At 38.6% G+C, this 20,825-nt stretch overlaps 1 protein-coding gene across 2 annotated transcripts; it reads left to right on the top strand.

Moving 5' to 3' along the window:
- The first annotated feature begins 229 nt into the window (after positions 1–229).
- On the top strand, positions 230–20,699 carry LOC103149934 (uncharacterized). 2 transcript variants are annotated; one of them, XM_016680271.1, is made up of 9 exons: positions 230–422; positions 6,154–6,242; positions 13,712–13,807; positions 14,248–14,368; positions 16,395–16,594; positions 16,979–17,099; positions 17,226–17,434; positions 17,919–18,046; positions 19,783–20,699. In XM_016680271.1, exons 3-9 carry the CDS (start codon positions 13,735–13,737, stop codon positions 19,879–19,881), a joined length of 951 nt encoding a protein of 316 aa, XP_016535757.1. In that variant the 5' UTR covers positions 230–422; positions 6,154–6,242; positions 13,712–13,734; the 3' UTR covers positions 19,882–20,699. The 2 variants fall into 2 exon arrangements, with proteins under 2 accessions (XP_016535757.1, XP_016535758.1); XM_016680272.1 differs by lacking the exon at positions 13,712–13,807 and having other exon boundaries at positions 235–422.
- Positions 20,700–20,825: the final 126 nt, after the last annotated feature.

A 20,825-nucleotide genomic window follows, 5' to 3' on the forward strand; every position in this document is an offset into this window, starting at 1 on the left:
ATAATTGTTTTGTGCTTGACTGCTGTGAAACATTGTTTAAAGATCAAACTGTATGCCAGACCTTATTCATGGGAGTGTTACTGGGAAAAGCTCCCATATGATGGAGGATTGGAGGAAACCCACACATGACGGTCTTCGCTACGTTTATGTGGCACTAAGAAAGAGAACCAGGCATGAAAATAGTAGCTACCCCCCTCCCCCCCCATTTTATTTTTATGTGAAAGGTTACTTAGAGCAAGAAACTAGCGTTGGAGTTTATTGTTCCTAGCAATGTTTGGGTTTCGCCATCAGAGGGCGCTCAGCGCCGTATGCAACAGCGGGTGACGCTCTGGCAGGCTGAAGAAGTCCGCCATTGCTGAGAAAAACGGCTTACAGCAGATATTAGGAGCAACTACTATAAACTCTGTACTGTCTGTTCACAGGTAAGCTGAGTCATAAATAATACATTTATAGTTTATAACGCTAGTAGCCTCTGATAGGTACCGAATGGCAGAACAAAGGTGCTTAAATAGAACTGAACTGCCGAGTTAGCACCAGGCTAAAGTAACGATGCTAATGGCTCGCGATGTGTTTGTTGGTCGGCTTAATGGGGCCGCAAAATATTTTCTAAATATATGTATTGTTTGAGTTCAGTTAATGAAAGTATGTTGGAGTAGATGTACAGTGACGTCAGTAGAGAGTATGTGTGTTTACTGTTGTGCCGCTCGTTGATTATTGCAACAGCGGTTGACGCTCTGGCAGGCTGAAGAAGTCCGCCATTGCTGAGAAAACGGCTTACAACAGATATTAGGAGCCGCTACTATAAAGGCTGTGTTTTCTGTTCACGGTTTGAACTAAATAAATATGCTACACAAGAAGTGACCCGGCCCATCATTTTCTGCGGTGTAACATTTACAACATAAACATCTGTACTGTCGGTGCTTCATGTGGAGCCATGCAACTGCTGCTTAAAGCAAAACAGAGAGTTGTATGGAGAGCATAATTTCTGCCATCACTGCTGTGTGCCAACAGGCAACTGCAGGTCAGTGGAAATCATTGCTGCCTTTGGATGGCAGCAGAGGCTCAGCAGAGCCACGTGGTAACTGAACACAGACATGGTAGGAAGTTAAAGCAGTGGGCTGCCTGTTGCATAGAGTACATTCGTTCCAGTAGCAAACTTTGGACATGATGCACTGAAGTGTAACAAGAGGGAACAGATTACAGTCAGACTGACGTAAGGCTCTTCTGTCTGACTGGATCATAAGTTCATTGCTTCTTGATTCTCCACATCGGATAACTCTGTTTGAGCTTCTGCCTTGCGTTTCTCCTATAGCTCTGGGATGATGACTTGAGGAACAAAAGGGTGCATGACAATATAATATACCAGGGGTCCCCAAACTACGGCCCGCGGGCCGGATCCGGCCCGCCTCCTCATTTGGTCCAGCCCCCTGAACAATACCGGATCCGGCCCGCCTCCTCATTTGGTCCGGCCCCCTGAACAATACCACAGAGCATTCAGTGTTTTTTTCATATATGTGTGGATTTTTCTTCAACCACCAGGGGGGCTCTTGAACAGATATGAAACTTAGTTTCCCTCAATGGAATATATACTAGTCCATTTTCCATTTGCATTCTGGGTAAAAATCTATCTACAAACGCGAATATGTCGTCGGCAGTAATCCAATCCCCCCTGTAATATACCATTTGTCAAGTTAGCTGACCATTAAAAAAAAAAGATATCTTTGGAAATGATATAAATGGGAGCCATGTTTTTAGCCAGGAGAACTGTGATAGCATCCGTTGTTGGTTTCTGCCGTTTGGAGCCTCTCCATTTAGTGTAGCACTTACGACGACTTCATTTTGCTTTGATCAGTTCTGGCTTTACGTTTGTTTTACTGAGCAGCATGGTGTCAACATAAATGATCGAGCTAATTTGATCACACCATCCAACCTCACATGTTGCCAGATTGGCTCTTCAAACAGTTTGACATCAGTTGTAATCTCGTGGGCTGGATTTGAGACTTTTTAGGGAACAGGGTACAGAAAGTGAAAGTGAACGACTTTTTGTCCGAGCAGGTCTGCTCCTCCGTCGGCTCTCCACAAAGGTATATGTTTTGTCACGTTTCCTTTTTCTCCTCTTCACAATTGTGTGCCGTAACAGCGGGGAAGATCAGAGTCATTTTGAGGTATGGAGATGACTCGGAATAAAAAAGAAACGGGCCAGGGCTCTGTGGCGATGTGATGAATCATATTTGCAAATGAATATCTCAAAACTAATGACATGCTCACTGATTTTAGAAAACACAGGAAAAATACTATTTTGAAAGGGCCAGACTGTGGAAGTTGATGACGCATACAAACATCTGGGCACAGTTATAGACAGTAAACTGACCTTATAGACTGTGAGGCTGTCTATAAGAAAGTGAACCAGTGCTTGTTTCTCTTCCAGAAACTCTCTTCCTTCCAAGTTGACAAAACCTTCCTGACTCTATTTGATTGAGCCTCTATTGAATCGGTTTTATCTTTCTGCTTGGTGTCCTGGTTTGGTTTGTTATCTCTACAAGAACCACCTGAACCAAATAGTAAAATGGTTCAGTAAGATGACGAGTGAGATGCAGCTAGGCCCAGAATCCTTGCTTCTTAGGCAGGTCAGAGGTCATCTGCATCCAAGAGAAGTATCTCATCCTCTGCTTAACAACTTTAGGCTCTTTCCATCTGGATGCAGATATATGAGACCCAGATGTAAAACTAAATCGGTTTTGTTCCTGTTACCATAAGTTTGCCAAAATAACATTTAGCATAGCTTTTATATTGTTTTTACCTCTATCTTTTTATTTCCTCCCTAACAGTATAAATAAAGTTGATTTTATTGATTGATATAATAAACCCTGGCTTTACTTTACATGTGACAAGGTGACTTGTCTTGATTTATAAACAAGAAAGTTGATTTCTTTTCTATTTGTGGGAAATTCCATTGCAACAGCAGCAAAATGAGAAGCAGTCGAAGCAAGTTGATTAGACGCAAAGATACGAATATAAAGTACATAAGAACATACTCTACAGTAAGAGCCACATTTTAACTTAAATACTGAGCAGTTATTAAAAGTGGCATGCTCCGATCCAAAGTAATGTGCAAGTAGGGCTGTATAAATAAATTGATTCGGCGATATATATCGATATTTTCCGCCCTCGGAAAGTATCGATTTTTCATCCGCGAGTATCGATCTGTTAAACCATAGGGGTCCATAGCCTTATAGCTCTTTTTAACGTCTAGTTTGTTACGGCATAGCAGCAAGACTCTGCATCCCTCAGTCTCACTTTCAACTTGAGCTTAAAGTGCACATTATAAACTACACACCAGTTTTTAAATTGTGTTAATAGGCCAAGTATAACCGGAGTTATGCTAAAATGAGTAAACCATATTTTTCCGAATGTCAGAGAAATGTCAAAAGCGCCACCATTCCCCGACTTTTCCGATTATGTGAGAGGGAATGAGCTTCCAAATGTACAAAACTGAACGAAACATTAGATTCCTGTGTTTTTGGAAATGTAAAATCTTCAATAAATAACGATGGGCTGTATTTTGTTGCTGAGAAACGAAGTAAAGTTGCGCAAGTAACCGTGAAAGAGAAGGGGAACGGAAAAGCGGAAAGGAGAAGCGGCGCGAAGGGAGCAACTGCAAAAGCAGTGAGATTATTAATGCAAATTTTCGACTGGTAGCATTCACTTCGTAATTAGTTTTTAGCTTTGCGGTTTCTGTTCTGCATATAAAGAATTGCCTGAAGAATGAACAAGGGTTGATAACATCCGAAGCGGGCGCGCAGCAGCAGCGGCGCTGTGTTTTGGGCAGGAAGACAAAGAGGAATCCAGTTGGAATCCGCGGCGCAGTGAGGATTTCCATGATAACAATGGGTGATCGATCATTCTTATTAGCAACAGACAAAGCGTATCAGAGACTGAGAGTACTATGAGATCCTGGCAGTCTGAGAGGCAGCTATTCAGAGATCCAAGCAGGGGAATAGCGGCGCTGCTTAGCTGCAGGGAGTCGATCTCTACGGGGTGAGGCGGAGCCTTTAGCAGTTAGAAGAAAGCAGCTAACAGCCACGGCTAACTCCGGGAGCCAAGGTAGAAAAGCCTTTTTCCCCATAGTCCAAAAGACTGCATTTGTGGCTGCATTTTTACTCCAAAATGCAGCCACAGTGTCCAAAAGAAAAAACATAAGTGCTATTTGCATATTGAGAGTCTACAGAGGCTGATAATCTCCCCACTCTGCTCCTGGATTACCGTTTAAACTTTTGAGTTTTATGTCAAATCCACATGAATTAAATTACAGAAACTAATTCTCTCACTGCGTCTTTGATTCATTTTGTCCAGCTGCAGACTGTTAGACTGTCCAATCAGAGTCAGGTATTGTGTAGTTGGTGCTTTTAATCAGTTTTCAGTTAACTAAATTCAAGTCTATGGAACACAAAATGTCACTAAAATCACTCTGTTCTTCTGAAATCTTTCAGAAAATCGTAAAAATGCACTGAATTGTAGCGAATTGTATCGCTCAACAAATATGATACATATCGTATTGTGACCAGAATATCGTATATCGTTTCGTATCATGAAATTATTGTATCGCTACACCCCTATGTGCAAGTTAGTTTTTTTTTTTTTTAAACTACAAAATGTGTGTGTGTGTATTTGTGCATTAGAACACAAACTACAGTAAGTGAGGATGAAAACTGTGTGAACAGATACCAGCAGAAATGCTATTTAAATGAGTAAAAATGAACAAATACCAGCTGGAATATGAACACTTACTGAGTTTATTGGGAGCAGTGATGGTTACTTAACTGTGAGTCCACAGTATTGGGACAAACAGTTTTGGTCTGTTAGATCAGAGATGATTAAGGCTATAAAGGAAAATATGTCACTCAATGCGGACCAACTATTTTGTAGAACAAAGAGATGTGGCTATTTATTAATGAAACTCACACTGAAACTGATTTCCTGTGTATCTTAAAATGATTGGGTTTATTGTAAAGTTGTGAGAAAATCTTTCACTAGCAGGTGTTGCAGTAACGTGTGTACACTTCGCTGCATACTCGTGTGTGAGAGAAGAAGAAGAGAGAGAAAGAAAGACAAAGATTTATGTGTATGTGTGATACACACATTCACATTTGGCAAGACATTTCCATGTCTTTTTATATTTGCAAACTTTATTGGCTGGAACAGTTCCAACAACTGAATGACATCATCAAAACCCTTTGCCCACAGATGAAACAGCCTTGTGGAGGTCTGCGGTTCTCCTCCTTACATCTTGGCTGATTTCTTTTGTTGTTCCTCTCATGTCACACAAGGAGGCAGTGCCTAAAAATACACCCACGTGTTAGTAACTTTCCCGAATCCTTAAAAGCATGTCAGTCAAAGTGTAAGTAAAAATGTATGTAAATTTGACAACAAATCATAATGAAAACTTAAAACAGAGCTTTCTAAACCCTTCATTAAGCTGGTCATTAGCTATAACTGAAGTCATTTTTATAATAAAAGCTGGCCTAACACATTGAATGTTTTCTCTGATTTAAAGTTGTGTCTTTTAACACAATATTAAAAATGGCATACTCCCTTTAACAGTCCATCTATCTATAATCAAAAGGTCTCTTACGCACAACAACAGTTACGTAGACAACTTAAGTTTTTGTTTTTCAAGATAAAAACCACAGAGTTTATCTGCAGCAGTGGTCCGGTTTGCAGCAAACTATATGAAACAATCGAGTCGATCGTCACATCTGACTGAAAACACAAGCCAAGAAAAACCTTCAGCTCTGCACACACAAACTGGTTTGGTTTTAGGTTTTAGTGCTGTAAACACAAAATGGTGAATTTAGATGAAAGGCAAATGTTTAGTCTAAAACCATATTCAGTGTGCAGAAAATGTGATCTGATTATTAGCTGCTAAAAAAAATGACCTCATTCTCTGTCTGAGCTTGTGGTGCATTTGTGGTCTTTTTATGGTAACTGTGCGCTTGTTTTCTCAGCAGGCTGTCTTTACAGAAATAAATGTTTATTTCTAAGAAAACGGTTTCAACCTCCTCACAGCTGAGCTGACAGCTGAGGAGAGGAGCCACCAGAATTATTAGATTGAACCAAAACTTATAGCAATTTGTAATTGTATGTTTTTCACAGGTCATTTGACTGCATTGCATGGTCAGAAAGGACTTGGAAAAGATACGCTGTGCCCAGCAGTCTGCAGAAACAGACAGCCCAGAAAACAGGTACTGTGGGTGCGTGTGATAAAATGTTGGAGAGCCATCACTGTCCTAAACGTCTGTCAGGCCTTGAGTGCTTTCATAATCATCTACAAAAAGAAAACAGTGTTGTGAAATGATCTCACCACCTTACAGATTATCTCGTACATGCCTTAGTTTAACATCCATGGAGCTGCATAATTTATAGAAATATTCTCCAATGCACAAATATTATTTATTCTCCTGAAAGTCTCCACATCGTCACGTTACAATCACAAATTTTTTATTATTTTTTACTGGAAATTTATGTGGCTAACCATAAAGTACAGTAATGTGGAATAGGATAAGAATATGTTTACAAGGCCAGGAATGTTACTGCTAGTGATTATGATTCCATATAAGAGAAGGTTTGCCTAGAACAGGGCGGATGTGCTTTTTTCATCAATTAAACAAGGAACTTGTGTGTCATGTAACCAGAGAGCAACACGGCACAGAGAATACATCTACAGACACAAAGCTATTAAATACAATGAAGAGAGAGCCATTTCATTTAAACTGTTATAAAGGTTATTAAAAATCACTACATACACTAAAACCACAGACTCCAAAGCTTTATTCACACAGTGATTCAGATTTGATATCAAACCCACAGTCATCTGATATGAAAATAAGCGGGCATTTAATAAGATCAAATCTAACATAAATTAATGATTAAAGTTCTCAAGTTGCTCACATTTCATGTATCAGTTCAAACTTTGCACATCTAAATGACCCCAAACTCTATTAGAGTAACAAAAATCTGTTTCTTTTCTTAAATTTTGATACATTTTTAGATGAATTAGTGGCACCAAGGGACGGCTCGTAGTACAGTTTACACACAAAGCTGTTAGCTGTCCGTCTGTTTGTGGGAGATTTTGTAGAATTCAGGCTTTTTGTTTGCAGAATGTTTCTCTAAGAATGTCATGATGGCAAAAGTTATGAAACGTTGGTACAGAGGGTAGATATGACCATGCTGCTGTTTTTAACAAACCAAAAAGAGCTCATTTCTGAAAAACAATGGAGACATCAGATAAAGCTGTAAAGCTGCTAGAATGGCATTTATGTTACTGATGATGGTTCCTGTGGTTTCTCACACACACACACACACACACACACACACACGCACACGCATGAACAAGAAAAACAGGATGTGGAATAACACTCTTAGTCTACCAGAATATATGTGTGTGTGTGATGCAGAGCTATGAATTTAAGCATGTTGTGAAGGACTGTGGTGAACAGTCTGTGAATCATGCAGTGGTGGGGGGACTGGCAGAAATGTGAACGAGTTGCATTCAATCTCCCTCAGTAAATAAAAGCTTCATGACACATCCAGTAGCCTGTTTAATGGCATACAAATAGGAGACTGGAATATGGATTATATATATTTTTTGTTTGTTTATTCTTGCCATATCTCTGTATTAATTATTGCTCGAAAGGTCTTACCATACCAGCTTATTCCTCTGTATTTAGTTTAGTTTCTTAGTCTTGCATTTTGTTCTTCATTCATTTCCATTTAGTTTTCTTTGATTAGCATTATCCTCTCTTGGTTTATTGTCATGTCCTCTTTAGTTTCTTTCATTGTTTATTGATGCTCACCACCAGTAATCTTTACTCATCATGCTATTTGCTTGCTGCACCACCTAATCATCATGTGTTTCACATCATGTGTTGATTCGCCACTCATGATTTTTTGATTTTTCACTGTTCACCGTTGGATTCTCGGTTTCTGAGTTTTGCAACGTGCGTGTCGGGGTTTTTTTTTTTTTGTCCCATATGGTGCGGAGCGGTCGTTCTTAAAACAACGGAAAAAATCCCGGCATTCTGATGATTGAAATTCAAAACTGCGGTGGTACCGTTTCATACCGGATCATTTACAGCACCGATGTTAACTGTATAAAATATTCCGTTGCCCTTCTGTAAGTGGGCAGCATCCAGATGGACAATAAAACACTTTTTAATATAAGTTGCTGCTTTGACTTGATCACAGCACTGCCAAAACACATGTACAAAAATCCTCAGTAAAACATAAAATATTTGAAAATGAGACACCAGACAAGTGAATCACAGTAACGTCGTCAGCCGGTGTAACGCTGAACTGATGCGGTGAAGCTACCAGTAGCAAGAGAACAGAGCTGCTCCAAGAAGCTACAAACACTGAAGAGAAGGAGAGTTGCCATCGATACAGTTGCAGCCAAACATGTTTTAATGTTACACAATACAGTTTTAACAAGTTGCTCAAAGTCTAAACTTGTATTGCTGTGCATTTAAGGTGTAAAGTTTACCTTTAAGCAAACGCCCCTCAAAGGAATCTCAGCGCCCCCCTTTTGTAAAAATTTCCGTCAGCGCCCACTGCTGTCCTCTAAACGCCCCCTGGGTGCCGGTACTGCCCACGTTGAGAACCACTATTCTAACAGAAGTATTTTAAAGTCTATTCTGTCAGTGTAAGGACCTTTGAACTGGGTGATGTGCTCTGTCTTCCTGGTTTTAGTGAGAACAACAGCAGCAGCATTTTGGATCAGCTTTTTTTTTTCTTAGGCAGACCTATGAAGACACTGTTTCAGTAATCAGTGTGACTAAAGATAAATGCATTGTTGAGTTTCTCTAGGTCTTGCTGATTAATCCTCTAATCCTGGAAATGTTCTTCAGGTGATAGAAGGTCGACTTTATAACGGTCTTTATGTGACTCTTCAGGTTCAGGTCCGAGTTCATCATTACACCCAGATCTCAGGCCTGATCATCAGTTTCTAGCTGTAATTACTGACCTAATCGTTCCTCTTTAGTTCTAGAAACAATAATTCCAGGTATCTCTCAGTGAGCTGGAGAAAGTTATGTCGTATTCACACATCAATTGTTCTATACATCTCAACATTAAGAGCATTCATACTCACCTTGTGATACTGTAATGTAGAGATGTGTATCAAAAGTGATGTAAAGCACTTTGAACCGCCTTGTTGCTGAATACAACTAGACTTGACTTGGTCTCAGCAGTGCAAAGAACTGACCAAGGAGTTTCTGCCCTTATGCCTTTTGGCAAACTCTAGTCCAGCCTTGATCTGAGTTTTCTTCAGACCAAGAGAGACAAAAAGTGACTTTCTTATTGTCTCTCTCCCATAAAGCTTTGACTGGTGAAGCTTTGACAGTTGTCTGCAGAGTCACTCCATTGTAGCTGCTGAAGCTTGAAACTCCTTTAGTGTAGTCATGGCAAGCTGGTGTCTTCTCTCTCTGGTCTCCTTCATGGTCTCTCAGGGGACATTCTGATCTAGGCACCAGATTACTTCAATGCTGATGATGGCCTAACTGAACTCCAGGGGAGGTTCACTGTAGGCTGCATTCACACCAGTCCTGTTTAGTCTAGAAAGCCCGGTTTGTTTGTAGGTGTGAATGTATCATCTAACTCTGATGAGGACAAAAAAGGCTAAATGCGTTGTGCCTGAAACCGTTGGTCTGGGTTCAGTTGAAGTAAAGTTTGGTGCGGTTAGAAAGCATATGTGAACACCAACTGGACCGGAGAACGCTCGGTGTCGTCTTTAGAGGTTTTTGTATCGCTTCCTCCAGTGGTTCTTGGTGCATTGCTTCTCAAGCATTTTAATGAGTTCACATATTACTCTTGTGCTGCACTCAACAAGTACATTGTATTACAAGAATTTTCTCATTCTATTTTTGGCCGTGGTTGATTTTACTGTATAGTCTCTGGTTACTCAGGTTTATGACGACCACTCGGTTAGTGTCAGGGCAGCTTGGTTAGTCACCACGCAAGGTTGTGTGGTGCAGAGGACATTTTGTGATAAAAAATACAAAGCAATATAGTAAAGTCAAACATATGGCACTCAATGTGCACAGGGCAAATAAGGATAGTTTGAGTTTCAAATTTTACTCAGAAAGTTCCGCTTGAAAGCTGGTTGTGGATTAGTGTTCTACCTTTACAGCAACCTATGATGTTTTCTGTTTTATTAATCCTAAGAATTGAACTTAAAGTGCATCCTTAATTTGAGTTTTTTTCCCAGGTTAGCCATGGAACCAACAGGGCAGCTCACTTTGAAGCCGTTCACTAATACAACAAATTGTTCTTATCCGTTTTATTTGGACAAGCTGCTTTTTAATGGAAGATAAAGAGAAAGACAAAGGCATTAATTTTCTTGTGTGAGGTTACATAAAGTGGCCGTGAGATTTGGAAAACTGCAGGAGGTGCAATCATAAATCTGTGGTAGTCCAATTTGCAGCACAAGATCACTTCCCTTTGTAGCATATCTGTGTAACCAGTATACTATATTTCTAGATAATTAAAAATAGATCATGACCAACAAAGTCAATGGGCTAGTTCTTAGAAGTCTAGATACGGCTCAGGAAGGAGTAGACAGACTAGAAGTTGCAGATGTGAGTGCCTTGTATTCACAGTGATTAATTATTTACATTACAATAAGAAGGGAAAAAAAAACATTTAAATGGCCATATTAAAATAAAAGGAAACAATACACAGAGAAAACAAATTAAATTAACAAAATAAAAAAAACAAATCAGTTCCACAGTTCCAGTAACAAGCCACACCATTCAGTTCATAAAACCCCCCTGAACTGAGGCGGTTCAACAGGGTCAGGTGAGTTTAGAGCGCCTGTTACAGTTCATATGCTGACAAAAGTCAGATCAGAGTGGAAACAATTTTGTTCATGGGCTGCAGGAAGCCTCCCACCAGCCTGGTGGGGAAACCAAATCTCAACACCATAGGTGAAATCCTTTAGGCTCTTGGACCTGATTCTTCAGTTCGCCATCGAACCTGGCCTGTACAATAAAGCAGGACCAGTCTCAAATATATATATATATATAATCAAACATTCCAGTGTGCACACAAAAAATATGATCGGCACTCATTGCACTATGAATAATCCTAATCAATGCATTTCCAAGTACAAATTTTCTAGATAAATCTTATTCATAAAAAGTCAATAAATATGCTCCATACAAACAACAAACAATGCAAAAATCATCAAGATAAGCAAATACTTTTATTTAAGGCATCTCATTATTCTCCAATTTGTTTGTTCAGAGTCGCAATACAGCATCCGAATTGATATCAACTAACGCCAAGTCTTCATAAAATGACTCACCAATTCCGCAGTTCATAAGGCATGCAAGCGGTTTTGTGTTTCTTTATCCCTCAGCTCACGATCGGAGACTCCTAAAGTTAGTACAATTTTATCAGCATCATACAAGATTAAAGAAAAACAGAATGTTGCGCTTAACCGACCTGCAGCTCTGCTCTCCCAAACTTGTTCTAATCCTCCATGCTTTTTGCTCCAGCTAATATACCCAACAAATGAGCTGACGGTGGTGCATGTGACTCAGACGCTCAACAATGATTGGCTGCTTAGTAAATCTCGCGAGAATTGCAGTTATATAATCAAACTACCGGGAGATTTTGGAGGGCAATAGTAGCGAACCAGAAAATGGAACTCAACATTTCACTTGGGTTACACCTTCATTCCCAAAATGTCTGTAGGCACCACTGGTGTGAACCATAAACTTCCTTAATTAATAAGATAAAAGTCAAATTTTTTGCACTTAAACTGTTTTGGCCTAATTTTCATGCCTACTCTATCGCTGTCGGCCAGAGATGGTACGGCTGCCCAGGTTTCTCCCTCACATCCCTGCCAACACACTTCTTATGTACACTTCCCTAATCTTATTAAATTAAACATGCATATTGTGTTGCCTCATGAGTCCAGAAGAGATACTTCGCTTTTCATGTAATATTACAGTCTAGGATACTCATAATCATGAAAGTGTTCTATGCTCTGAGAGGGAGGAGGTCGGTGTTGGTTTGACTGCTTTTTGTTCACATTGCTGTTTACATTATTAAAAAAAGGAAAACATGTATCAAACCTACCTACCCCACCAGGGACAAGGGTGTAAGAAAATGAATGGGTATATTTTCTTGGGCTTTTCCAATATATATATATTAAAAAAAGTCAAATTATTTTTTATCACGACTGATTTTGTAACAACAATCAACAGAGTAAAACAGCCAAAAACTGACACCTTGTACCTCCCGTTGAGTTTTAGTCCATTCTTTTTTATATACTTTATTTTTATTCGTTTTTAAACAACACATACATTCAGAACATGAGGGCTAGGGCAATTAGCAGATAGTCATACTGGTGACCATTACAATGCAGACATTTCATTGCATGAAGTTACACAAAATAAATACAGAAGAAAGCTCCCAGGTGTCTGTCCGAGTGATGTAGAATCACAAACATCAACTGTTACCCACTTTTGGTTATAAAATAACCCCATTTTTCCCAAAGTCTCTCTCCTTTCTCCTTCTGGAGACGTATTGTAAATGTCAACATTTCCATATTGTATATCAAGTTTATGATATTCACAAGAAGCTTCAGAGTAGGGGTTCTAGGTTGGAGCCAACATTTAGTAATCACCTTCTTGCTTGCAATCAGAAATATCTTCAACAAGTATGTGTCCTTATTATCGAGTCCTTCAGGGAGTAAGTATTCCAAGGTACATAGCAGGAAATGAAAGGGCTAAAGTTATACCCAGAATTTCATAGATTACTTGATTAACATCCTTCCAGAAGGTTTTCAATTGTGGACAGTCCCAAAAAATATGAAAACAGTCTGCAGAGACCACACCACACTCCCTCCAGCAAGAGAACTGAGAATCACCCAGCTTCGATTTCTGCTTTGGCGTAATAAAAAATCTGAATAGATTCTTCCAGCCGAAATCGCGCCATGTTAAAGATTTTGTGGTGGACAGAATATTCCTCCAAATCCGCAGCCAGACCTCAGGTAAAATTAGTTTTAGTCCATTCTTGATGTTTTCTGGGGACAGACTTAAGGAGCTTTTTACAGCCGCCTGGTTGTCACAAACTTTGTACCTTATTGTGGACTCAGAGAAAAACTTCATCAGCCACGGAACAGGTTTCAGCTCGGCTCTGTAGAGAATCCCTGAGGAGGAGGAGGAGGAGGAGGAGGAGGAGGAGAAGAGGTTCCTGGCTGTTGCTGGGGAACTTTGGATAGGTAATCTTTGCTGACAGAGAAAGACAATTACTTCAAGCTCATTTATTTGTCTTTTTTATCGACCTGTCTGCTAGTTAGGTAGATTTCACCTCAGTCTATGTGACGACACTGACATGAAGTTCGCTGACTGTTTAGGGCCACAGCAACAATAACCTGAAAATGGGGCTTTCTGAACATTTAAAGCAAAGTTTGCAAGATTCACACGCTATCACTGCAAAACCTCCTCACTATCTCAGCGATCTAAAGTTCTTACTGGGGATGAAAACAACATGACGAGACAGGAAAAGGAGTCACCCACACAAACCAAAGACACCACCGTGCATCGTGGTGCGAGCAAACTCTTTACAGTCTACCACTAACAACCCATCACTGAATGATCACAGCGGAGTGTCTGTAGAGGTTTAATATATTTATTCTTTGCTACAGAGGAAGAAGATAGCACTGCTAAGATGTCACGCCTGAACTTGAACATTTTTATCTTCAATTTATTTTTTCTGACCCCAGTATTTGTCTTCAGTTATGGTAAGAAATTTACCTAATAGTTGAGGTTTGTTCACATCTTTTAAACATCTGCCTTAGATAGAAAACCTTTCAGATGAATTTCAGTAATATACAGAGCTTTATGAACTGACTCATAACTAGGATTAATTGAATATATGTGATTGAATTGAAATTACATTTTTTGATAAAGTGCCTCAAGACAACGTTCGTTGTGAATAGACGCTATATAAATATACTGAATTGAATTGAAGTTGCTGAAATGTCAATGTGACCTGATGTTCCACTGGGACTTCAGGAAACTTTTTTTTTTAAACTTCTTGTTTCTTTAGAAAAAAACAAAATGCATGACGTCTTTTAATTTCAGATTGTTACTGCTGTATTAACATATTTATTCTAATATATTTGTAGATGTTGACTGACTGTAGTTCCCAGGACAAACCCGTTTCTTTTTCAACCCTCAGATTTTAAGGTGATCCAGCCAAAGGTTCAGCATGTGAACCCAGACCAAACGGCTTCAATCAGCTGTGAACATGACTCTCGTGGATCTAAACTTATGGATGTTCGACTGTACAGAATCTCACAGTGAGTGTTATGGTGATTGCTGCTGGAACCACGCGTTGAATCAGATTATTTTTCATTTTTTATTAGACCTGAAGAGGCTGAAAATGGCTGCCGTTTATTTGTCACAGAGGGAAGAAGTCAGTCCTTAAATATGTTAGTTTCTAAGTTGTGTTGAAAAATGAATCCACTCCCCAGACAGAGCGTTTTGTGAACCAGCCTGTTTGTGCCTCCTGTTCCACTGTGGGTTCAAACCACAGCTGCATATCATCATCATTTTCTTACCAACCGTCTCATGAGTAATTTAATCTAGATTTCCTGCTAGTATATCTCCACTAGTTATTGTTTTTTTATGTTCTTTTACACACGTTTTTCCAGCTGTTCTTCACTTTTTAATCTATTTTACTCAGGACAGTCTTAAAAACAGAGTTGGATTAGTTTCCTTGTTGAAGGACTGTAAAAGTGTAGAGTCTGTTACTCAGATGGCAACCCACACACACACTCATGGGAAAACTGCCATAAGCATAGATGGACATAAACAGACTTTAATGAGATTCAACTGTACATCTAAAATGTACATATTGAGCGAAACTGCATTGCAAATTAGTAAAGCCAAGCGCAAAATGAATGAATTGTGATTCTATTCCTGTGAATTTGTGATGAACAAACTGTCAAAACAAAAAGTTATTTTTCCCCAAGGAATGCAGCCCTGTTTGTGTTTTATATGGTTGCAGTTGTGAAGTATTGGCAAAATGTTACTGCAAATTTGTCAAAGACAGTTTTAGCTTCATATTGTCAGAATGCTGCTGGTGTTTCTGAAGAGAGTGTCCCTTCTGGTCCCCATTCAGCTAAAGGCTGACATAATGTCACAATTAATGTGTCGCAACTAAACCAGAGTTTTAATTGTATTAATTGACCAAATGAAGCTCCATTCAGTAGACTGTAACATTGATTCCATGTAGCGAGAATGCTGCAGACAGCAGTTTAGATATTGTTTTAATAAACTGCTTCTTACTTTAATTATCCTATCCAGTGGACGAGGCTCCGTGTCTCTCTCCACTCCTGTCACACATTCTGCACATCTGAACCCCAACACATTATATTCACATGTCTAAACTGTTGTTGTTTTTGGCAGCCATTTTAGTTTCAGTCTTTTTTGCAAGAGTTTTTGCTTCTGAGGACGTGGAGAGGAACTGGAGGGACGTTTTCAAAAGGGCGCAGATGTTGAAACAATGTGGTGTGTCTGACTGTCCGCTCTTAAAACAGAGGTTAATTTTAATGTTAATATCAAAATTACTGTGTTTTTGTACACAGTTATTGTGTTAAATAACTTTAGCATATCAATTGAATTGAACTGTTGAACTTGTCAAATTTAACACTGGGGGGATTTTTAGGTCTCGCCATGAAAGTTATGGTGGCCTTAATGTTTCCTGTGTTTCAGTTATGTTTTACTGCCAATTCTGTATTTTACTAGACGGTTCACACGTTCTACACGTAAGACTAACACACATGAGCTAATGAAGTGAGGATAAAGTACAACCAAGCAAACTTTAGTCAGAGTTTAGAGTCCACATGTGCCAGGAGATGCCATCCCAATGTTATTGCTTGTGTCTACATCCTCATGGCAGGATGATATGAGTCGACGCTCCCTGCCTGATCTTTGTCCCCTCATTAGTTTTCTGCTTCCTGCTTTGGATAGTTGTTTCATTAACACACGTTCTGTTTCTACTGACTTTCATTCCTCCTCTCACATGTGTGCATCTTTCATGCTTTCTCATCGTCTCTAATCAAAATATAATTTCTAAAACAGATGCATTATCTGTAACAGCTGATCTTCTTTGATTTTTATTTTTTGTGGGAATTTATTCATTAGTTCCTCTTAAATATGTGAAGACTTAACATATTTCCACTCCGTAAAACATGTTGTATTTCCTCATTTTGTCTGCATGGGTTGCATGAAAAACGTTTGCATTCAAATTAAAGTGCAAATAAATACTTTGCTCCGAATTTGTCAGATCCCTCAGTATCTGATTTATACTTTAACTTTTAGGAATGGGAAAGAAGAGATGCTGTGTCAGAAGGGAGCTTCCTGTAAGGATGTCAACCTGACTCTGAGTTCTACCAAGTCTGTTTTCACTTTACAAAACATTGGACCAGAAGCAATAAGAGCTGCCTATCAGTGTGAGATAACAGTGGAGTATAACGATGTGGATTACACCAAGAGAGGAACAAAGACCACACTGGTATATGGTATGTAACCCAAAGCAAAATAAATACAGAACGTGTTCCTTTGAAAATATTTTATTACTTAACAATCCCAACATAATACTTTAGCAATGGCTCATGGAAAAATAATTTATTATCCACCTTTGCTTAAGGAAAATCATTTAATTGTTTAGATTTATGATTGTAGCACAATCATTAACATTCTTTGAAATAAATGAAAGTAATTATTTAGATTTCTGCCCTGAAGTGTCATCTCAGCAAACAGAGCAATGCAGTATGAAACTTCTTCTTTGTTGTAAGGAGTCAGTCTTCATACTGTTTTGGTATAAATCAGTTTCATTCTATCAAAATGAACCAGCGGGTCGTACCTGGCTCTGCGTTTCCTTACCGATCCTTTTTAACCCTCAGCTTCTAAGGGGGTCCAGCCGGAGGTTCAGCTTGTGAACCCAGACCAAACGGCTTCAATCAGCTGTGAACCGAAGGCAGAGGGATCCACCATTCAGAAAGCACGACTGTATAGGATTTCACAGTGAGTGTCCTGGCGATGGCTTCTACATTCATTTATCAATAAAGACCAGCAGTCATTTGCTATATTAATAGACATTTATCTGTGCATGTAGTTGACTAAATATTTCATTTATGTTTCAACTTTTAGAGATAACTCAGAACAGATGGTCTTCCAGAAGAGCAGAGCAGATTCCTGCTCGCCTGTCACCACACATCAGCGGAATCCCAACAAAATTGTTTTCACTTTTCAAGACGTTGGACCAGAAGAAATGAAATTTACCTATCAGTGTGAAATAATAGTTAAAGAAAATGATGTGGTTTACATTGAAAGAGGAAAACTAAAAAAACTACAGAAAAGTAAGTATTTACAAATGCAGAAATATTCATGTTGCACACGTGACGAAAAAAAAATCTAAATCAAATAATCTCTCACAAGCTAATGGAGCAAAACCTGATAAAAACACTGAAGTTTCTCATGTGGTAAAATAGACTGAATTCCTTATAAATACAGTCATATTCAATAAATCAGAATATATGTGCGCATGAGACCCAATTGGTCAGATTAAAAGTACCTTCTGAAAGTAACTTTTAAGAAGGCATTAAACGAGCCCACATGAGAAGAATGAGGAGGAAGTCATTCTTCTCACAATATGATTCCTTCTCACAGAAAGGAGCTGCACAATTTGAAATGATTGGTTCTTGAACTAAAATGTAGTAACTAAAATAATGTGTTGTTACTAGTAATGGGACCACATAGTAGATCTGAGTCTGTACAGTTAGAATATTCCAAGATGAATTCATTTCTAAGGTCTACTTTCACGTTTGTGTTGTTTGTAATCAGGTGAAATGGACTGTTCTCCTCTTGATGAGTCTGTGCTGGGATGGATTCTGATTGGCCTGCTGGCCCTGATGTTCCTGTACAGCTGTATAATCACCTGCCTCTACATCAAACGGACAGCCACCATCTGGGTAACTGATTTACTGCTTTTACTCATTTTAAAGTTTACAGAAACTTTTTCATGAAGGAAGAATTTATAGCAAACATTCCAGCATGGAGACTATCAATATTTATAATTGGGGGGGCGGGGGGAGGAGGAGGAATCTAATAATACATTTTCTTTTGATAGTATACAAGCTTCATTTCCAAAAAATACACATGAAAATCAAATTCTTACCTTATGAGGGAAGTGTTGCATTAAATAGCTCCACTGCTTTGTTTTCAAACTAGTTATGTCTCCACATTCAGCCTCTATCTCTAGATGCGCTTGGTGTGATGCTGATGCATTTTCATTTTCAGCGCTGCTGTGGGAGGAATTTCAAACGCAGAGCCCCTTCAGAACAGAAGGGTTGGGTTGCGTGTTGTAACAGCTGTTAGCTGTCAGAGAGGAGGAAATTATTTATTTCACACTTTTCACCTTCCACCTTTCACACCATGAAAATAAATAAATTGAAACAATAGAAAATGTAGCTGAAAACCAAGCAGAGGTGATTTGAAACGGATAAAAACAACACGTCACGCTCCACTTTGAGCTTCTCGTAGAGTCACGCTGTACCAACATTACGCATGTTGGAACACCGTTATCTTTGCTGTCACTTCTCAGCAGATTTGTGATTTCACTGTAAAAACGTCTAAATGTGAAATTATTCCTCTGAAACAAAATGCATAGAGTTTGAAAAAAAAAAAAACAGGAAATAGAAATAGGGCAAGACTGGAAGAAATGAATCGGTGAATAAATCTCTAAACCACACCTGGTGCTAGAAATAAAGACAAAGGAAGTTTGTGGTTAGACAGACTCTGGTGTTTATCAAGGTTTCTAACTGGGCCCAGTTACATTGAAAGGTCTGAGTGACTGAAAATACATCAGGCTGATGCTTGCTAACGTCTGGAAGAAAAACTTGATTGGGTTTATGTATTCATGCAATTCAATAATCTATTTCAGAAGCTACCACTGAGCTGTTTCTAAGGAAAATAACCTAAAGAAGATTTGTGTTATTAAAAGAGATGGCCCGTGTTTTATACAGTCAAGTTCACCGTTGCTACAATTTAGATTTGAAATAATTTAAATTTAACCAAACAGGTGAATGTTTAGTTCCACACTACCAGCTGCATGACGTGAAAATAGGCTCAGATCAAGGATGTAGAAAAGCTGAATCATCAGCTGCTTGTTTGAGGGCCACACATCAACTCAGCTAAGAAATGTGAACTTTGACCCAGCAGAGGATATGTGGGTCGAACAACAGCTGGAATCAACACAAACTGCTCTGTCCATTTAGACTTAAACTAATCTAAAGAATAATAAACTAAAAAAGAAAAAAATGATAAACTATTATTTAAAAAGAGACATTTCTATGATGAGGGTTGACGCCTTGAATATTTAGCTCATTAAATGTTTTGCTTTATCATAACTTCTGGTTTCTCTCTAGAGTTGAAATAAACAGAAGCTAATATTTAACCCTGTTATTGATAAGCTTGGTCTTAACTGTTTGCAACTACAGTGATCCTCCATTTTTATTCATTGTATTAATATTTTTGACTCTTGAATAATGGTTTATTCATCTTTTCTTTCCCTCCTTTAAATGATGCAGTAAGCAGAAATCGTCCTTGAGAAACGAGAAAAGAAACTAATTTCAAATCTGACTAATTCAGTCTCAACACAGACTGAATTAAACTGCCTAAATAAATGTCGTTTGTCTTTTTGTTCCAGAGAAGAACCAAAGCTTGTGAGAACTCCACCTATGTGGTAATGAAGCCTCCAACCCACAAGGGGCAGCATGAAGACATTTACCAAAAGATGTCGTTTTAGGCTGAGTGATTGAAGAGTAAACACCTCACATGAACAGGCATTGATAAACCCTCAGTACAGCTTTAATAACGGTGTTCTACCGAACGGAACCAGCAGGAGGAGCCACAGACTGCCTGAAGAGATTGTTCACATTCACACCAGAAGAAGCTACCTGGTCACGATGACCATCATGACAAACTGTTTAGTAATAAATGTCAGGTATATACATTTGAGAGAAGCTTTCAGAGAGTTTTATGTTTGGATGGAAAATCTGACTTGAAGCTGTTCAAGTCAGAACAGCTTGACTATGACCCAGTTTTTATTATTTTTTTTTCCTTTGTTGCTGGGTTAAGAAATTGCAGATTCAGTTTACCCACACACATTACGACCTTTAATATCACTGGTACTAAAGCTATTTTATGTCTTAGTTTTTTTCTTTTTTTTACTCATTTGTGTTGGTCTCTAAATTCCCTTCGAGTCAGTTTGATGGAGCTTCAGCTGCTCCTTTAAATATCAGGCTTCAGGTTATACAGAGTTCAAATGATTTTAAAGTTTTTCATTAAACTCTGAACGAATTTAATGGATGTAAATATTAAACACAAATCAAAAAGGAATTATGAAAATAAATCCCCAAAATCTTTCGCCATGCTTGCCTACCTCTAGTGGACAGAGAAGAAACTGCATGCATCAAGATTTATTAGATTGCTTTGTCTTGATTTTATTTTTAAATCACTTTTATTGAAACAGATATTATTTGTAAGTGTTTTATGTTTTTATTGTTAAGTTATATGCTTGTGATCTATCTTTGTCTTTCTCAATAAAAAAAATACATAAATAATTCCCAGCAGTATACTGAGGTTTTCCTAATTTGAGTCCCACGTTTTGATGTAATGAACATAATAGTCACAGATGATACTCCAAAAAAACAAAATCCTCCGGGTTTTTCTTCTTCTTCACCCTTGTTT

The sequence above is a fragment of the Poecilia formosa genome, unplaced genomic scaffold (assembly GCF_000485575.1).
Source record: "Poecilia formosa unplaced genomic scaffold, Poecilia_formosa-5.1.2 Scaffold239, whole genome shotgun sequence".
Classification (NCBI taxonomy): domain Eukaryota; kingdom Metazoa; phylum Chordata; class Actinopteri; order Cyprinodontiformes; family Poeciliidae; genus Poecilia; species Poecilia formosa.

Coding starts and splice junctions, on each gene's coding strand:
- LOC103149934 (XM_016680271.1), top strand. CDS start 13,735: ATGTCACGCCTGAACTTGAACATTTTTATCTTCAATTTATTTTTTCTG. Junction 14,369..16,394: donor CGACTGTACAGAATCTCACA/GTGAGTGTTATG, acceptor TTTAACTTTTAG/GAATGGGAAAGAAGAGATGC. Junction 16,595..16,978: donor AAAGACCACACTGGTATATG/GTATGTAACCCA, acceptor TTTAACCCTCAG/CTTCTAAGGGGGTCCAGCCG.